Source organism: Hyposmocoma kahamanoa, unplaced genomic scaffold, assembly GCF_003589595.1.
Source record: "Hyposmocoma kahamanoa isolate Upper Pololo Valley unplaced genomic scaffold, ASM358959v1 79, whole genome shotgun sequence".
NCBI lineage: Eukaryota > Metazoa > Arthropoda > Insecta > Lepidoptera > Cosmopterigidae > Hyposmocoma > Hyposmocoma kahamanoa.
In genome coordinates, this window is record NW_020653993.1 from 10663971 (window position 1) to 10681324 (window position 17354).

Below are 17354 nucleotides of genomic sequence, written 5' to 3' on the forward strand. Positions count from 1 at the left end.
TCAGGAAGCCAATGTTTAGATCACAAAGCCAGTCTATCCACATTTACAATATTCTTTGCTGTTTTGTAAATAAGATAGAATCAAAATCGCGTCAAACTTGAAACTTAAGATATAAATTCAACTCAATTTCTCTCGCAACAAGGTCAAAGTCCAAAGTTTTACTCTACTTGACTGTACTTTAAAACCTAAGCACTTATTTATTATTGTGCAATTCCATCAGCATATTTTTTTTACATAATGGACCTTTTAATTAATGTACTAGAGTATATTTTTCTGCTTCTTTAAACAAGTTTTTTTTAACCAAAACAATTCGCACCCTTGGTATAACGATTAACCATGAGTGATGATGGTAAATTTAAGCATAAAAAGTTTTCTATAACTTCGTTCTTGGAATATTTAAACCTATCTCATGGCAAGTTGTCATTTTCCAGATGTGGCCTTATTTACATCATGGGTTGCTAATTTCTTGTCAAACAATAAAAATGTAGCGTATGCTTTTGTAAAAATTCTTTCACATGACCATGTATGGCACTCAATTCAAATAGAAGATACCCGTGTAGTTCGTACGCAATGCTGAAGCTTTAACATCAAGCATGCTAATAACATCTATTACATTTAGTCGGAAAAAAACACTGGCGAAATGATTGTTAATAGATTTTTTTAGCGTTTACAGGCATAAAATAAATTAGAATTTTACAAATTACATAGGCCTTTCTAAGTGTGGAAATAAAATCATATTAAAGCGAAACTCAAAACTGTCAAGTTCTTAGTTTCTTAATGTTGAATGAAATCTTCTGTCAAAAAGAGATCCTACGTGTCGATAGGTCCACATTAATTTAGTTCATGTAATATCAAATGTACTTATGGCCGACTTGCAGTAAGTTTTAATAAGATTTGCAATAAGAGATTAACTATTTACTTTATCCCAAAAAATAAAGAAAATATAGTAAAATTGAGAAAAAACGGGAAAGTGATAAAACTGACAAAGCACTCGTTGTCAGGGATAGATGGCATCTTTTACATAAAAATAATTTGTGCCTGAGTTACCGCGGTATATTTTCTCTTGTTACAGCTTAAGTTCATACTTTTTGACCATACCTTATAAAAATAATTTCCACTTTTGTCACGTCACAAACCCACGATACCATTCAGCTTCTATGAACTCCGTTCAAGGCTTCTGTACTTTATATTTTTTCACATATTTTACATAATCAGATGAATACAAATTATGTCAACAAAAGTTTATATGGGAGTTCGTCATTGTTATTTTGGTATGTCGACGACATAAGTATTCATTGTGAACATGGTGAAGTTCAACACAACCCGCTTGTTCGACGATGAATGTGCCCTTTTTCTTTGAACATCATACCGTCGCCTCCTATAATGTAAATTACTAAAGACACTTATAGTTGGCATGTCTGATTATATAACATGAAATCGTATACTTGGTATTTTAATAAAGCCAAATGTGAACGTAAGTTGAAAGAAATTTTGTATTACGAGTCCTAATTTTTATCGTAATTTGAAGTTAGTGTGTAGTTGGTGCTTTAATATATAACTGTAGTGTACAGTTAGCTTGGAGTGATTAAAAAGAGAGTAAAATTAAATAATAATGGTGTAATGTGAGCACAGTGAATGATGTTCGTGTTAATATACGATATAGGTACTATACAATTGTCGAGACTAGTTTTTATTGTAGTTTAAAAATAATACATATTTCTTAGGTTTTTGCGATTGTTACAGATAGGAAATATAACTAGCATTTAGGATCTAAATTGCGTATATTCGGGACCTTGATGGTAAAGTCATCTAAAGGATATTACAATGTTAAAAAGGATAGATTGAAAGAGATCCGAAAAACTAGTTTTATTTTAGTGCACAGTTTTATTTTAAATTTGAACTTAGTGTTAGGTTTTATAACAAGATCGAAAAAACACTCAGAAAAATCCTTTCTGCCCGATTGGACTAGAACATGGCTACGTTGTCTTTGTGTTTGTTAGACCTTTGTAATTAATAACAAACTAGTGGAGTGTTTTCACAAAAATGTAGATGAATACCATGATGGTACAAACATAATGATATTCAATAAAAACATTAGTGTTAAGTTTTTAAGGTAATGAGAGTATGATGACAGTGTGCATATGCTAAAGGCTGATAATGCTGCTGGCAAATCTTTTTCCCTGGCTAATTTGTTTATTATAATATAGAAAAAGTATTAAAATAATGTACAGTGTAAAATTAACAAGGCGAAGTATGGTGATAGTGTAAATGTGCAAGAGGATGTTCGTAAAGCGGGTATAAAGGCTGGGGTTGGTGAGCTTGTGGCTGCGGCTGCTGGTGGGGTGCGTCGCTATCGTCGTCGGTCGAGGAGTCCAGTTGCTTGTCGCCTGGGCCGCCGCTGGAAAGACAGAAACAGCTCGTGAGATAAATTATACGATTGTCTTGTCTCGACACGATGACATAAAATAAATAAACTTAGAATCATTGAATAAGAAAGTTTTTAATGATCTACGGCTCTCACACGTGGTCACTTACTATGGGCCTCTTAAAAAATCAAAGTCACTCAACAAGCTATGGAGCGAGCAAAACTCGGCATTTCTCTACGTGATCGTAGAAGAATAAAAGTCTCCGACATAGCTCGAAGGGTTAACAAGTTGAACTGACGGCCGTTGGGGCAGAAAGGTTGTCGAATCGAGATCACGAACCGGAAGGCGTTCAGTGAGGCGGCTTCCTACTAGATGGACGGATGACCTGGTAAAGGAGGCGGGTAACCGATGGCCGCACGTCGCGTCCGATCGGCTAGTCTGGAAATCTTTGGGAGAGGCCTATGTTCAGCAGTGGACGACGGTTGATATTATGATAATAATAAGAACATTTTGAATTTTTACAACTATTACATAAACTGCTCTCGTAGTCGAATGGTTACCAAATTTGTCCTGCCACGCAAAGGTCCCGGGTTCTACGTTTATTTCTCTAGTGAGTTTGTGTGTAATTTTATTTGTGGTTATCTATATGTGTGTCCATGACACTCGCAGGGCAGGGTTTCCCTGGTGCGGAGCTATGAGTGTGTTCGTTATTTCATTTATTACAGCAACACAGGCAACCCCAGTATATAAATGTTTTTATGACACCAAGCGATGGGACGAACAAGTCGTGCGCCTGTTGGTAAGCGGCACGCCTATCCATAACAGTTGCAGTGCCACAGAGCTTTAAATCACAAAGATCTGATGGGCACTGCCGTCACCCTGAGACATAAGTTGACAAGTCCCATGTGCTTGTAATGTCACCAGCAGCCTTCTCCTTCAAAATCGGAACGCGGTAATGGTCACATTACCGCTTGGCGGCAGAAATAGGTACAGTAGTACTTCCCTAGACGAAATATTTCACAAGGAGCTCTATTGCTATTAAATATTACTTGGTGTGTAGGACACACCCCGTTTGCTGCTAGTTCAGCAAGCGAATAGGTACATTGTCCTTCTCGAGTGGCATAACTAACGCATATTTGTATTTCGGTCACTTTCGTGATACTGCCACCAAAATTACTTTGTTTTTATTATTATTATACTTGATAAATGTCAACTACGTACGTTGATTTAATAAGTTAAGTTACTCAGCACAGAGTATTAAAAAACCGACCTCAAAAATTAGTGGAATATATATATGCCAAGTTTTATTGAATTCGGTTATCGGAAAGTGCGAGAAACCGGATTCATACCCTACTTCAATTCAATTCAATCGTTTATTGCATAGTCACATGTTAATAATATTAAAATTACAGTACATGTGACACCCTGTAAGGGTGTTTGCAAAGAGAGTGGCGCTATACACATTTTAAAAATAAGATAAAAATTATTACACAGTACTATTTCCTAATTGATACCACGCGTACAAAATGGTGTCTAGTAGGACTATATAATTTACACATTATGTTTCAACTCTATACTAATTGATATAATTTTTGAAATAATTTTACCTACGTACATTTATACACAGAAACATACAATTATAATTTTCTATTATTATTTCATATTAAATCATTTAAAAAAGGTCATCAAAAATATCATTAAAGTATTCTGTTATATTGTAATAACTCCTATCAATTAAGAGAGTTTTTAATTGACTTTCAAAAGCCTTGGAATCCTGAGTACATTTTATGCTGTTCGGGAGATGGTTATATATTTTTATTAACATTGAGTGGGGACCCGATGAATACAATTTCATTTTTGAAGGAGGTAATTTCAACTTGAACAGATTACGATTATTTCGTTTAACTGTTTTTAACGGCGAATACAAGTTTTTTAGTGAATTTACAAGCTTCAAGTATGTATATGCAACATATCGTTAATATGTTAAATTTGCGAAAATAGTTTTTACAAGATGTCATTTGGTCTATGTTTGCTAATATTCTTATACCTACACTTCTTTTGGAGAACAAAAACTTCTTGAACGTCTGTGCAGTTTCCCCAAAGGATGATCCCGTAGGAGAGTCTAGACTACTTTGCAACCCTTAGAGGTGGAATATTTTCTTCAAATCTAAATGGGACTACAAATGAGGTACCCTCTTTCGAACAAAAAAGAATCATCAAAATCGGTTCATAAATTATCGCGTAAATACATTAAAAAAATACAGTCCAATTGGAAACCTCCTCCTGCTTTTTAAGTCGGTTAAAACCGATTATGTCAGTCGTAGAATCGTTTTGCGGAATCAAGATGTGTTAATGACTCTACCGCCGAAAATTGGCATATGATCTACACATCTCAATGTCGTCATGCGTTTATTCTAACCAATGAAAAGCTGCCCTTCCATGCCTTGGCGACGCCCTTGCCCGTAATGGGTACGAAACATTGGTCTACTTCAAAAAACAACTATGTGCGATTTAGGTCTGATAAAATTCATTGCCTATGTGTTAGAATCGAAAACCTAAGCACTCGATATGATTTAAGATTCAACCTAAAATATAATGTAGTGATTTTTGCACAAACAAGGGCAACAGCAAAAAATTTCTCAAACCTGCAACTTACATTTATAAACCTGATGAAGCGAAAATTTCGCCTTCAATGCACATTGCATTTTGAAATCTGATATTCGCCTTTGTGTTCCAAGAACTACTTAATTTTAATTGTTTGAGCTAGCTAAAAAAATGGTTGTGCAATGTCTTCTTTGTCAGTTTTAATAATTTGGTTTTTACTAGGATACAAAAGAATCAAAAGGAAAGTAATACTGACACACACTGAAAGTATTCATAATTAGATTTATTTGTTTTATCAAATGACGAGACGAACAAGTGTGCGCCTGGTGGTAAGCGACAGACCTGTCCATAACAGTTGCAATGCCACTCACAGCTTTAAATCACAATGATATGATACTCCACCCGTCACCTTGAGACATAAATTGAATACAAGATATTTATTCGCTGAAAATACAGTTAAAAATGCAGGTCATATACATGCGAACATTTCAAACAATGCTTGTTTCACTTTAGACGAAGCACGAATTAAAGTAAAATTAAAACAATAGCATAAACAAACTGCAACAATTGGAATTTAACCAGAAAATAAGAAGTCAAAAATATAACATACAATAGTTAAATTTTACATTTTATATTATCAAGTAAAAAATTATCAATATTGTAATAGCATTGAGTCACTAACAAATTATGCAATTTCATTTTAAATTGTCTACAATTTAATTCTTTAACAGCATCCGGCAATTTATTAAATAATACAAACATCTTTCTACTGTAAAACTCCAAATTTGGGTGTTGTTTGGGCCGTATTTCTATTTTATTCGCGTTTTAGGATATTCACGTTAGGACAAGTCTCATGTGCCTGTAATATAATTAGCACCCTTACGTTTGGCGGCAGAAATAGGTATCTAAGGTGGCAGTACTTCCCTGGGGGCCTATCACAACCTCTTAAAACAATATTACTATAACCTTGCATTGACTTTTAGTACCATGACGGGCTTAAAGTAAGCTTATTATAATGTTAAAACTATTCGAATTTATTGTCTAAGGGTCGTATTCTAGAACTCTACTCAATGCTCAAGTTAGGATTTGAGTATGGTTTAAAGCACTTGATATCATACTCAAGTCCCTGCCATTTGGGTCGTATTTCCAGTGCTTGTGTTGCCAGTGCAATCCTGACTTGAGCATTGAATAGAGTTCTAGAATACGACCCTGAGTATTGATTTTTAATGATTAAATAAACTAGTACTTAAGAAACAATTCATCGTTAATTTCGTGAAATTATAGCAGCGACATCTATATTCTTCTTGGCGACACTAACAGCTGACACTAGACTATAATGCCGAATTGATTGTTGGAATTGTTTTTTTTTTGAAAGCTTACTTTAAGCGCGTTATGGTACGAAAAGTCAATGAAAGGTTAAAGTAATATTGTTTTAAGAGGTTGTGGTAGGAACCTTGCTAATCTCCATACTAAAGATCGTAACTTTGAAAAAGGTAAAAATTCCGTCTTAGAGATCTAGATGGCGCTGGTAAATGGCGGTGTATATCAATTAATTCCTCTTTAATATGAAATATAAGAAGTCAGTTTCTTTTCCTTGTAATATTATTTAAATATAGATCATGAGCTAAAATTATTTTGTGATATTTGACAAATATGCGTGTTAATAGACGCCATTGTATGTAGAGACGAAATAAAGGTCATATATTCTTGGTAACTCATCAGTGATACATCACTTATAAATATCAAGTCTCGTTTGCACGGAAATATAGACAGCGCCAACGTATATTTCAAAAATATTCTGTATTTTTTGTAATAAAGACAATATCTCTAACAATGGCGAGCTGTTCCATTTGGTGGTGTGAGGAAAAACAGTAAAACATCAATTTTAAAACAAACTGAAATAAATTTCATCGGTAATTAAATATTAAATACGTAATTTTGCAATTTACGTCCATTATAGCAAAGCTCAAGTTAATTGGTCGATTTGAAGTGAAACTAGCCAATCGGAGCGCAGTTGTCACAGTAATGATATGGCAGAATAGTTTTCAAACAAATTAAATGACATTTCGTCTCTATTTCTGGTTATTATACTCGATGTGTGTTACAAACTGGTGATGGCTGATGGAGCAGACTTTTTCTGGATTGGCGATCACGTCAAGGTGAACATAGTGTAGGACGCCCTGTGACTAGGGCATGCAAAAACAGAGTGATTTTCAAGACCGGCTTTTTCGGTTTTTAATTTTCGGTTATTTGGTTTTTTTTTTGTATAAAATTACATCAAATAAGAGTTTTATATATTAATTTTAACCGACTTCAAAAGGAGGAGGTTCTCAATTCAAGTGCTTTTTCTAAGCCGATTTTGATGATTCTTTTTTTGTTGGAAAGAGAGTACCCCAGTATTGTTTCCATTTAAATTTAAAGAAAATATTCCACCTGTGAGAAACTAGGTAATGAAATAGATTTCGCGCACTTTCCGATAACCGATTTCAATAAACCTTGGCAAATAAATATAATTCCTCCAACTGAAGTCGTTTTTCTTTTATAAAAAAGTTGTAATGTTTATTATTATTTGTAGAATTCACAACTAATCAGATCAATCAACTTCTCGAATTATAATAAACAAATTAAATAAAAGCTTTCACTAAAGAGGCAGTAGCAGTAGAGCTCCCAGTGAAAGAGTTCATCCAGGGTAGTACTACCATCTTACCTATTTCTGCCGCCAAGCAGTAATGTCAGCATTACTCTGTTCTGGTTTAGAAGGGTAACGGTGCTGGTGAAATTACAGGCACATGGGACTTGTCGACTTATGTCTCAGGGTGACGGGCGCAGTGGCAGTGCCTCTAACTTCTTTGTGGTTTAAAGCTCTGACTGGCGCTGCAACTATTATGGACAGGCGTGTCGCTTACCATCAGGCGCACGACTTGTTGTGTGTTTGTGTGTGTGACACGGCCCGTCACTTGATATTATAAAAAAAATTGCCCACCAAATTACGATGACAGCCGCTTCAAAATACTACTTACTAAACATTTGTAAATCTTAAAACCTAGTAACATGGCACATTTAGTTAGCTTCGTGACCAGTCAAAAATGTCATCATCATAAAAAAGTCACTAAGTAAGTTTACTAGCAATAGAGCTCCTTGTGAAAGAGTTCGTCTAGGGATGTACTGCCACCTTGCATAAATCTGCTGCCAAGGGATTGTGAAGGGTAAGGGTGCTGGTGAAATTACAGGCACATGGGACATGTCGACTTATATCTCAGGGTGGCAGGCGCAGTGGCAGTGCCCCTCAGATCTTTGCGATTGAAAGCTCTGAGGACACTGCAATTGTTGTGGACAGGCATGTAGCAGCAGGCGTACGACTTGTTCGTCCCAACACTTGATATAAAAAAAAGTCTAATAAGCTTAGAGTATAGATAATATACATAAGATTACTACAATATCCATTATATATAAATACAGGCGGTAGTACATTAGCGCATGATGTATCCTTTTAGTCCTACCAGTGGGAGCAAAAGGACATGTTAGTCCTCGTGCTCCTACCAGGGGTAGCATACAGTAGGAGCATGAGGAAACTGTTATCTCAAGTATCATGTACGTGTGGTTGCCCTAGCTGTCTCTATTATTAAAACCGGATCATAGAAGTTCTCTTTGCGGTTGAAATAGGCAGTGCGGATAGGCGAGGAAGGTTTCCCTATGTACTTTCAATAAAGTCAACGCGTTACCACCATAAAGGTGCTTTTTGCGTGTAGGCAATGGCTGTCAGTACTTGCTTGTTTCTGTCAACCAATGGTGTTTAAATTATCATATTATAAACAAAATGTTTTTGCAATAAGGGCCAATAAAAACAAGTTAGTAAATCTTTGTAATATAAAGCTGTGATTGGCACTGCAACTATTAAGGACAGGCATGTCACTTACCCCCAGGCGCACGATTTGTTCATCCCGTCACAGGGTATTATTAAAAAAATTAAATTACCAGGCTTGGGCCTTAGAACCGTATAAAAAGAGTTCATCTACCTCTTTTAACTAAACCGAGTGCTTTAGTAGTGTGCGATAGTCGTTTTCAATAAAAGGGTCGTTTCCAAATGACGTATTAGCGTTGACACACCCTCCCCGCTCATGACTGGGTAACTTGATACGGATGTGGTGGTGGCTTTTTGTACTCTGTCTCTGAGACTTTGTTTTAAAAGTAAAAAAATGGTCTATGAAAACTTGTGTAATAAGATTTTAGAATCATATGCAATAATAATAATAGTTAGTTTAATAGTAATAAAATACATATATATGTAAAAAAAATATACATAATTTCGTTAAGAAAGAAGATATCTATAATATTAACCTTAGAACCAAGTCCAAACTCATGGTACCACGATTTCGCTTAACCAAGGTAAACGATTCTTTAATGGGGAACAATAGACGTTTTTACAACAAGATTCCGGAGAATATATTAAGATTATCATTTCGTAAGTTTAAAACTTACATTAAAAGTATTTAATTGAAACGTAGGCACGTTTTTTCTTGAAATTCTTGTTCAGCACCTATCTAAACATACAGTCAGTTCATTAATTACAATGTAGTTTCGCTAGCATCGCGGCCTGCCAGCTCATAAGTTCCGGCTTCTATTCCCGGACGCGGTAAATGTTGAGCTATATCGGGAGTGAGCGAATAACGAGTGTTAAATAAAACATTAATCCATTATTATTATGAAGAGTTTGTTTTTGCGAACAGTTAGTGCGAAACCATAAGTCCAGGAAACACGAAGAAACTCTATGAAACTTCCGGTCAACCATAGAGATTCTTGCCTCTATATGTTGACACAAACTTATTTTTAGTTTAAGTATTGTTATGTTTGGAGTTTCTAAATTAAGCTGATGGCTCTATGGCCAATGCTCTATAAATAAATAAATAACAAAAGACACTGGCAGAATTGTCCTCAGTGGAACAGAAGCCAATATACAAAAAAAAAACAAAGTGGCGTTTTGTGGGTGGCAAGTTTTTAGTGATAAAAATGCTTAGACTATCTTCTAAGTATATACGTCGCACCTTTGTGTAATAAGTCTATATCTGCGAAATTACAACTTTTCAGGATAGCGGTTTAAAGATGCTACGAATTTTTTATGCCTAATTAGATTTATAAAATTTTGCACATAGATGATTTGATTTTTAAAAGATAGGTACTTAATCGCCATTAAGTATATAAATAAATAAATATTACGACACTTGCGTTATGGAAATCGGAAACAATGACGGTACCACAAACACCCAGACCCGGGGCTCGAACCCGGGACTTCGGAGATGACACCATGAAAACCGGTATGCAAGCCACTCGACCACGGAAGTGGTCAAATGTATATGTTATTTACCTCGCCGGATATCGAGATAGTTGTGTAAACAACTAAATAATGAAGACCAAGTGCGAGTAGTTTGAAAAATTCTCACGGCTAGAAGAATGTCGGGTTGATATCCGCCTTTTCAGTCACTTTGAAACCAACAAAATTGCAACACGTCCGAAACGTCACACACGATTAAGTCCCGATTGTTTTAAAATCAAATGTGTAAAAATCGTGAAAGTGTAAATAAATAGTATAGATAATTTGTTTTATGTATTTCAAAAGAGCACTTAGACGTATCATGAGGTGTTGTATTAAAGTATCTACTTCACTTTACCATTACACATCCTTTACTCGGCCACAAGCTCCCACCAGTATGACTATCCAGCTGTAAGAAAATCTTTCTGCGACTTATTAGTAACAAAGATCGAACACAGAAAAAATCCCTTCGACCCGGCCGGATTCAAACCGAATTTCTAGCAACCGTGCCAGACGCTATGCCAACTAAGCCACGGAACGAACCAGCTGACCTTACTAATTTTTCTATGTGCTTGTTGTAGGATCTTTGTATTTGGTTTTCTATGACTTTTTAGCCGTAGTGTAGCATCTGTGAGAAATTTATTTCGTCATACCATCGCTGACTAGACACGTCGCTTTAATCATTGTAATTTGTAATTTTCAAGTTTTTATTGAATGTCACGATGTTTTAATACCATGATATTAAATTGTTTATCTACACACGTATCATAAACTCTCTATAACGTGTTCAAAAACCGCAAATTACGACCAGCATAAAGGTAAACTGTTTTATTACAACAAATTTCTTAACATCGAATTCGATTTTCTTATTACATTCAAATTTCGAACATCTCTGAAAAATAAAACAATTTGATTTGACCTCAATTCTAATATCAGTCGAGATGAAGTTTTATTCGAAATGAAATGTCGATAGCAAACAATTTTGACAATTTCACACGTTACTTGATATCGAACGATATGATAGTTGGGGCCGATTCTAGTTTGCCTATGAATGAAAAATAAAAAGTACGGTTGTGTGACATGCGTGAGAAAAGTTTTTATTTGCCGCCATTTCGCCAGTCGTAACATGCTGTTCCTGAACACATCACAGAGAGCTTATAACTTGTGTGTAGATAAAGCAGTGTATGTAACTGTACATAATTAGGCATTAGAACACTCGTGAGATATTTGAAAATTGATGAAACCCTCACTCGTGTTTTAATGCCTTTCATTATGTAACAGCAACATAAACTACTATTTTTGTTATAAGTTTGTAGTTTATTATAATGATTAATAAAAGACGAACACTTAGAAAAAAATTTATGCGAAACGCGCGTCGCGGGCCGCGAAACAAACCATGGGAAACCGCCTTTATTGACATGCCACCGCCATAGAAGGTAGCCCAATTAGAGATGGGTTATGGATAAATATCATTGGGATAAATACTCAGGATAAATATCTATTTTTACTCGATATTTATCCAAAAACGTGAATAAATATTTTAAATCGTGGTTTATCATTTATATTTAGTAAAACAAAGTATATTTTTAAAACATTTTGTGTTCTTACACAATTATAAACATTTATTTTTTAATTCATAGATATTGTGTGTGAAATGTGAAAGAGAATCCTTAGGCTATTTCAAGTCTAAACATGATTTTATTTAGTACGCAGTAGACCCCAAGGCCATAAAGTTGGGTCGCACTTTATTAACGCAGGATAGATCAGCTCAAGGGTTACAGTTCACTTGATAACTTTCTCTCAATCGAATTTTTTATACTACTCGACTCGAAAAAGTTACGTGGAACAAGTATTGTTACATAAAAGAATGGCAAAAACGTAATTATTTAATAAAAAAATAATTCTAATGAATATTATTATAAAGAACACAAAAAAAAATAATTATCCATGTTTTAGGATAAATACTTGCTCAGTAAAAAACGGATATTTATCCTTAGACAGATATTTATCGGGTAAAAACCCATCTCTAAGCCCAACAGATGCGAGGCGCAAACTTTGGCAACACAAACTCTAAAGGTCATACTTTATTACCCCAGCTGAAAGTCTTCCCCCCTGTCACGAGTTGCAGTCGTCTATACGGAAATCCCTGAATCAACGTTATAGTGAAATAGGTATATACCCAGCACAAAAGCTTGCGGATCCCTCACACAAAGTCTTCAGTTCTTCAACTGCCTCCGTGGCCGAACGGAGAAAAATTTGTATTGCGTACATTTATTTCTCTCGTGAGTTTGGGTGTAATTTGTGGTTGTCTATGTCCGTATCCATGGCACCCGCGACACAGGGTTTCCCTAGTGCGGGGCTATGTTGAGTGTGTGCGTTATTATTATAAAAAAAAGTATCTCTTGCTGTCATGCCCACTGTGTCCGACCAGCTGAACCCGCGAAGACCTGCTAAAGGCCAAAAGACAGAGGTGGCTGCTTACTGGACTAAAGAAATATAACACAGGTTTTTTTTGGTTTTTGTTACTGATTCGACAAGAAGATAGGTAATCAAGGTAAATTACGTCTTTTTAATAATATACAATTATTCATCATGTTCTCTCAACGATAGAAACCACAATGGAGTCTATATCTGGTCAATCCAAACGAACGAAACAAAGTATGACGTATAGCGACAAGAAGAGACAAAGTTATAAGTGCAAGAGGGACGGCCAAATGTAACTCGATACCCGCCACATCTGCGTTGGTAAAAGCGAACAGGGACGTATTGAGAAGTACTTTTATTTCGGAGATAAAATTGTTATACGTCGTTGATTTTATTGTTTGATGTGAGATTTTTATCGCACTTTTGAATTATATTTTGTTATTAAATAACTTTCTGGGTGTTCTAGTGTGTTATAGAAACAAATTCATGTTCATTCAGTCTTTCGTTCAAGTAAGCGATGGAAGGAAATTAATAAATTATTTCTATCGGTCAACACAAGTAACATATTTTTATATTTTAGCTAATAATTTAGATGTTATGGGTTTTAATTTTTTTAGGAATAAATGTTCACGTGGACTAATCCGCGAGTGCAAAGCAATTATAATTAAGTAAAATACTAACAATCTTGCAGGACTAGATTACTAACAATCGTCTATTTAGTATAAAAAAGATTATCGATTGATTTCGTACGTAGAATAGTTAAGGCGCCTCACAATACACTGTATTGTGTTGGATAGAAGCAACCGGCAACTAGAAGCAAATATTTCATTTTTGTACGATTGATATGAAATCGACACAGTCGCCGAAATTTGTATGAAAATAGAATGATATGAAAGAATCGAAGAATATAGTTACATGTCCATAAGATGTTAGTAGGTACTTACAACTATGTTAGTAGAAAGCAAAGTGTTCATTTTCAAGAACAAGGATGGACATCCAATACCTAGGAGTTGGGCTGTCCGTCCTCTCTGCTACCACCTTAAGAAGACTGTCGGTGCAGAATATACGCTTCTAATTGCCGGTTGCTTGTATGCATACAAGCAACCGGCAATTAGAAACACAAGACACACGTTTGCGCGGAGGCATTGACGCGTCCAAGAGGCGGGAGTTACGCTACTTACCTTATTATACTGTGGTATTATTATAATATGGTTTTAGTAATTTCCTGTTTTCCTTATTTCCTGTAATAATATTGTCCATGGCGGGGTTTTATATTATCTTTAAATCTCGTATTATTTAATTGTAATAAATCTGTTTATCGTAATAGATATTTTGTTATAAGAAACGAAAGTTAACCTTATACCGCAGCAACATGGTCGACTTTTTTTTGGGAACGTTAATTCATACTCGATCGTTAGTCGACTCATAAATTTCAGCTATTACCATTAGATGGCAGCACACTGAATGAAATTTCAATTTAAAAAAATTCGTAATTTGCAATAACAGGTAATTGAACTTTGAACGATGTGCCAACTCGGTAAAATTTAAATTATATTGACGATCCAGAATTTGTTACATCTTTATAAAATAGAAAATATGACCAATCATTATCAATATTTCAAAGTGTTTCAAAATATGAATAAGTGTGTGAGTTTTGGCGACATTCGTTCTGACAGTAATCGAAGCTTATGCACTTCCATTGTTTTTGCTTTCGTGATGACTTCGTTTTAATTTTGAAGGGTAAAGGTGCTAGTGAAATTACAAGCATATGGGACTTGTCAACTTATGTCTCAAAGTTACGGACGCAGTGGCAGCGCCCCTCAGATCTTTGCGATTTAAAGCTCTGAGTGGCACTACAATTGCTATGGACAGGTGAGACGCTTATCATAAAAAAATATATTCCTCAAGCGAATTTATTTCTTTTTGACTTTTCTCAATTCATATAAATAATAAATAGACTACCCTACAATGTAGTTTACGCGCCATTGTTTTTTTTGTTAACCTTTTTTGTTTCTTTCCGCGATGACGAAGGCCTAAGGAACAATGATCTTAATCCTGTTCACGACAAATGAAGGGGAAGGAAGCGGCTGATTGAATTTAAACTGCTGCCGACGGACTGATAAAAAAAATAAAAAGAATCGGTAATCTGAAATGGCAGTGGGTCGGTTATTCTGCAAGAGAGCTGATGGAGCAGACTTGTTCTGTAGTGGCGGCCACGTCCAAGGAAACGTAGTGTAGGACGCTCAAGACACCTGGTACCTGTATATGAGGTTGAGTACCTATCACAGGATCTAGAATGAGTGGGATGGCCCCTCTCCCCGAGCACTTAAGTATCTAAATCAGTTGCTTAACTTTGACTCCTACTAGTCCTTGACCTGTCAACCTCAAAGTCTCCTGAGACAGCCAGTATTAAGTAATACGTAATAAGTACTAGTTTAAAATGTAATAACAAATGTCTCAAATCTAATAATTTACTGTCTATGGTATTGTATTTATAATTTTGTTTATTTATCTTTAAGTCTTACTATTGCGTTTGGGTGTACTACTTACTAATGTCAGTAATATGTAATAATAAATAAGTAAGTAAATAAAGATGGACGGACAACCTGAGAAAGTTGTCCGGCAGTGGTCTGATGCGGGCGGCATACGACCGGGAGAGTTGGTGTGTGAGAGAGTGGGTGTGTAAAAGCTTTTATGAAACCAAATTACACTACGAAACAGTCGTCCGCCTGGTGGTAAACAACACGTCTATTCACAGCAGTGGCACGGTCACTCAGAGCTTTAAATCACAACGATCTGAGACACAAGTTGAAAAGTCCCCTGTGGCTGTAATTTCACCTACACTCATACCCTTCAAAACCGGAACGCAGTAATGCTCACATTACTGCTTGGTGGCAGAAATAGCTAAGGTGGCAGTACTTCCCTGGACGAATTCTTTCACAAGGAGCTCTACTGCGGCTGGTTTAAAATTCTACGTTAGTACATTTTGCCACTACGGTTTTCTCTTTTTCTACATCCTCATAACCTAGGTAGCTATACTATAGCTTTTTCTGACGGGTTTAAACCCATTGCACAATTCATCACTTCAATAAATGTAGAGATTGACGTGTGAAGTCTGTTTAATAGCCGGCCATCTGGTCAGAGCGTTGCATCTGCATTTAGGTGCCGTAATCAAAAAGTTAATGAGAGATAGGTACGAGTATCTTCATTTGTGGCAAATCGATGCCTTACATTCTCAAACTCGTATCTTATAAAGAGTTCAGGAGATGGTAAAACTTTCTATTTATTACTTTAAGAATAGGCAAAAGCCAGTATGTGAATATAAAGGAAATGTGATATCAGTCTGCAAAAATGTATATACAATCCATTTTTTGCATTTCAGTAATTATGTGCTTTAAAGATTATGTACTTAGTGACAAAAATAGAGAATGTTGAGTTTGGGTATAATGAATAAGTGATTATATGTCATTGACTTACAATTATATGGACGTCGGGTCCGCGCTAAAAAATATCCGAACTTGTAAGGCGTTAAAATCGTATGCAGAGCGTCAAACTCCGCTTTAGTCTTCATTTGTTCGACTGACAGCGCGATACTGCGATGACATTACAATTTAAATTCAACGTTTTAGCTTTTTCATATTCCTTTACATGTCACTACGTTTAAATAGGTTGACTTGGGACATTTTTTTCGTGGTTTTTGTATTAGACCTGTCGTCCATTTATTTGTAAGTCAATGATAATGAATAAGTGAATATATGTGATGAGTTTTTGACACTTAAATTTTGAAGTCTGCGACCATTGACTTTTTGTAAGTCAATGTCTGCGACTGTCTATTTATTAATTATTTTGACATGCGTCCCTCTTTTTAATCGACTTAAAAAAAGGAGGAGGTTGTACGTACGGCTGTATGTATGTTTTCAGATATCTTCGTCAATTGTGTACCGATATTAAAAATTCTTATTTGGTTTGAAAGGTTGCACTCTCGTGGTAGTTCTATTGTCACTAAGTCAGAATCTAATGAGGGGATCCCATGAAAATCAAAGGAAACCCTCAAATGTTACAGCCATGTCCGTGTATTTACCAATTTCTCCATCAATTGCGGACAGATTTTGAAAATTCTTCTATTGTTTGAAAGGGTGGTCTCTCGAGGTGGTCCCTGATGCTGTTCTGGGTTCGTTTCGGCTATCACTAATTACTAATTATTTTCCGCAAATAAAAATCGACTTTCCATTTGACACAAAAAAATACTGGAGCGGGTGTTTTTGTGCGTACCCAATGATTACGTAGTGAGGCGACGAAAACCGCGCTTACTGGCAGTCCCGCGCGGCCAGACTAATCTAATCCAGAAGGCCCCGTTCACAAGAGCTCTGCGAATCCTGAATGATGTTGCAGACAGGACAGACTTGTTCTCAAGCACTCTGTGTGAATTTACAAGAATGACCCTGTATGTTATATGTTATTTGTAATGTATTAAGTTGATATTTGTGGTTTCTTTGTTTTAGTATATGTTTAGTGTAATGTAGTTATTATATAAGTATATACGTTTGAATATGTACACTGCCGCATTGGTGTTTATTACTGTAATGGTAGGTGTAAAGCTGTAAGTAAATAAATAAATAAATAAATAAATAAATAAATAAATAAATAAATAA

At 35.6% G+C, this 17354-nt stretch overlaps 1 protein-coding gene across 1 annotated transcript in view; it reads right to left on the minus strand.

Annotated features, from left to right (window-relative positions):
* Positions 1 to 1236: 1236 nt before the first annotated feature.
* LOC113233554 (protein sine oculis-like) overlaps positions 1237 to 17354 on the minus strand; it is a 94640-nt gene continuing 78522 nt past the window's right edge. The window contains exon 7 of the mRNA XM_026468676.1: positions 1237 to 2398. Coding sequence (XP_026324461.1) covers positions 2239 to 2398 — 160 coding nt within the window. The 3' untranslated portion in view covers positions 1237 to 2238. The remainder of the gene's footprint in view (positions 2399 to 17354) is intronic.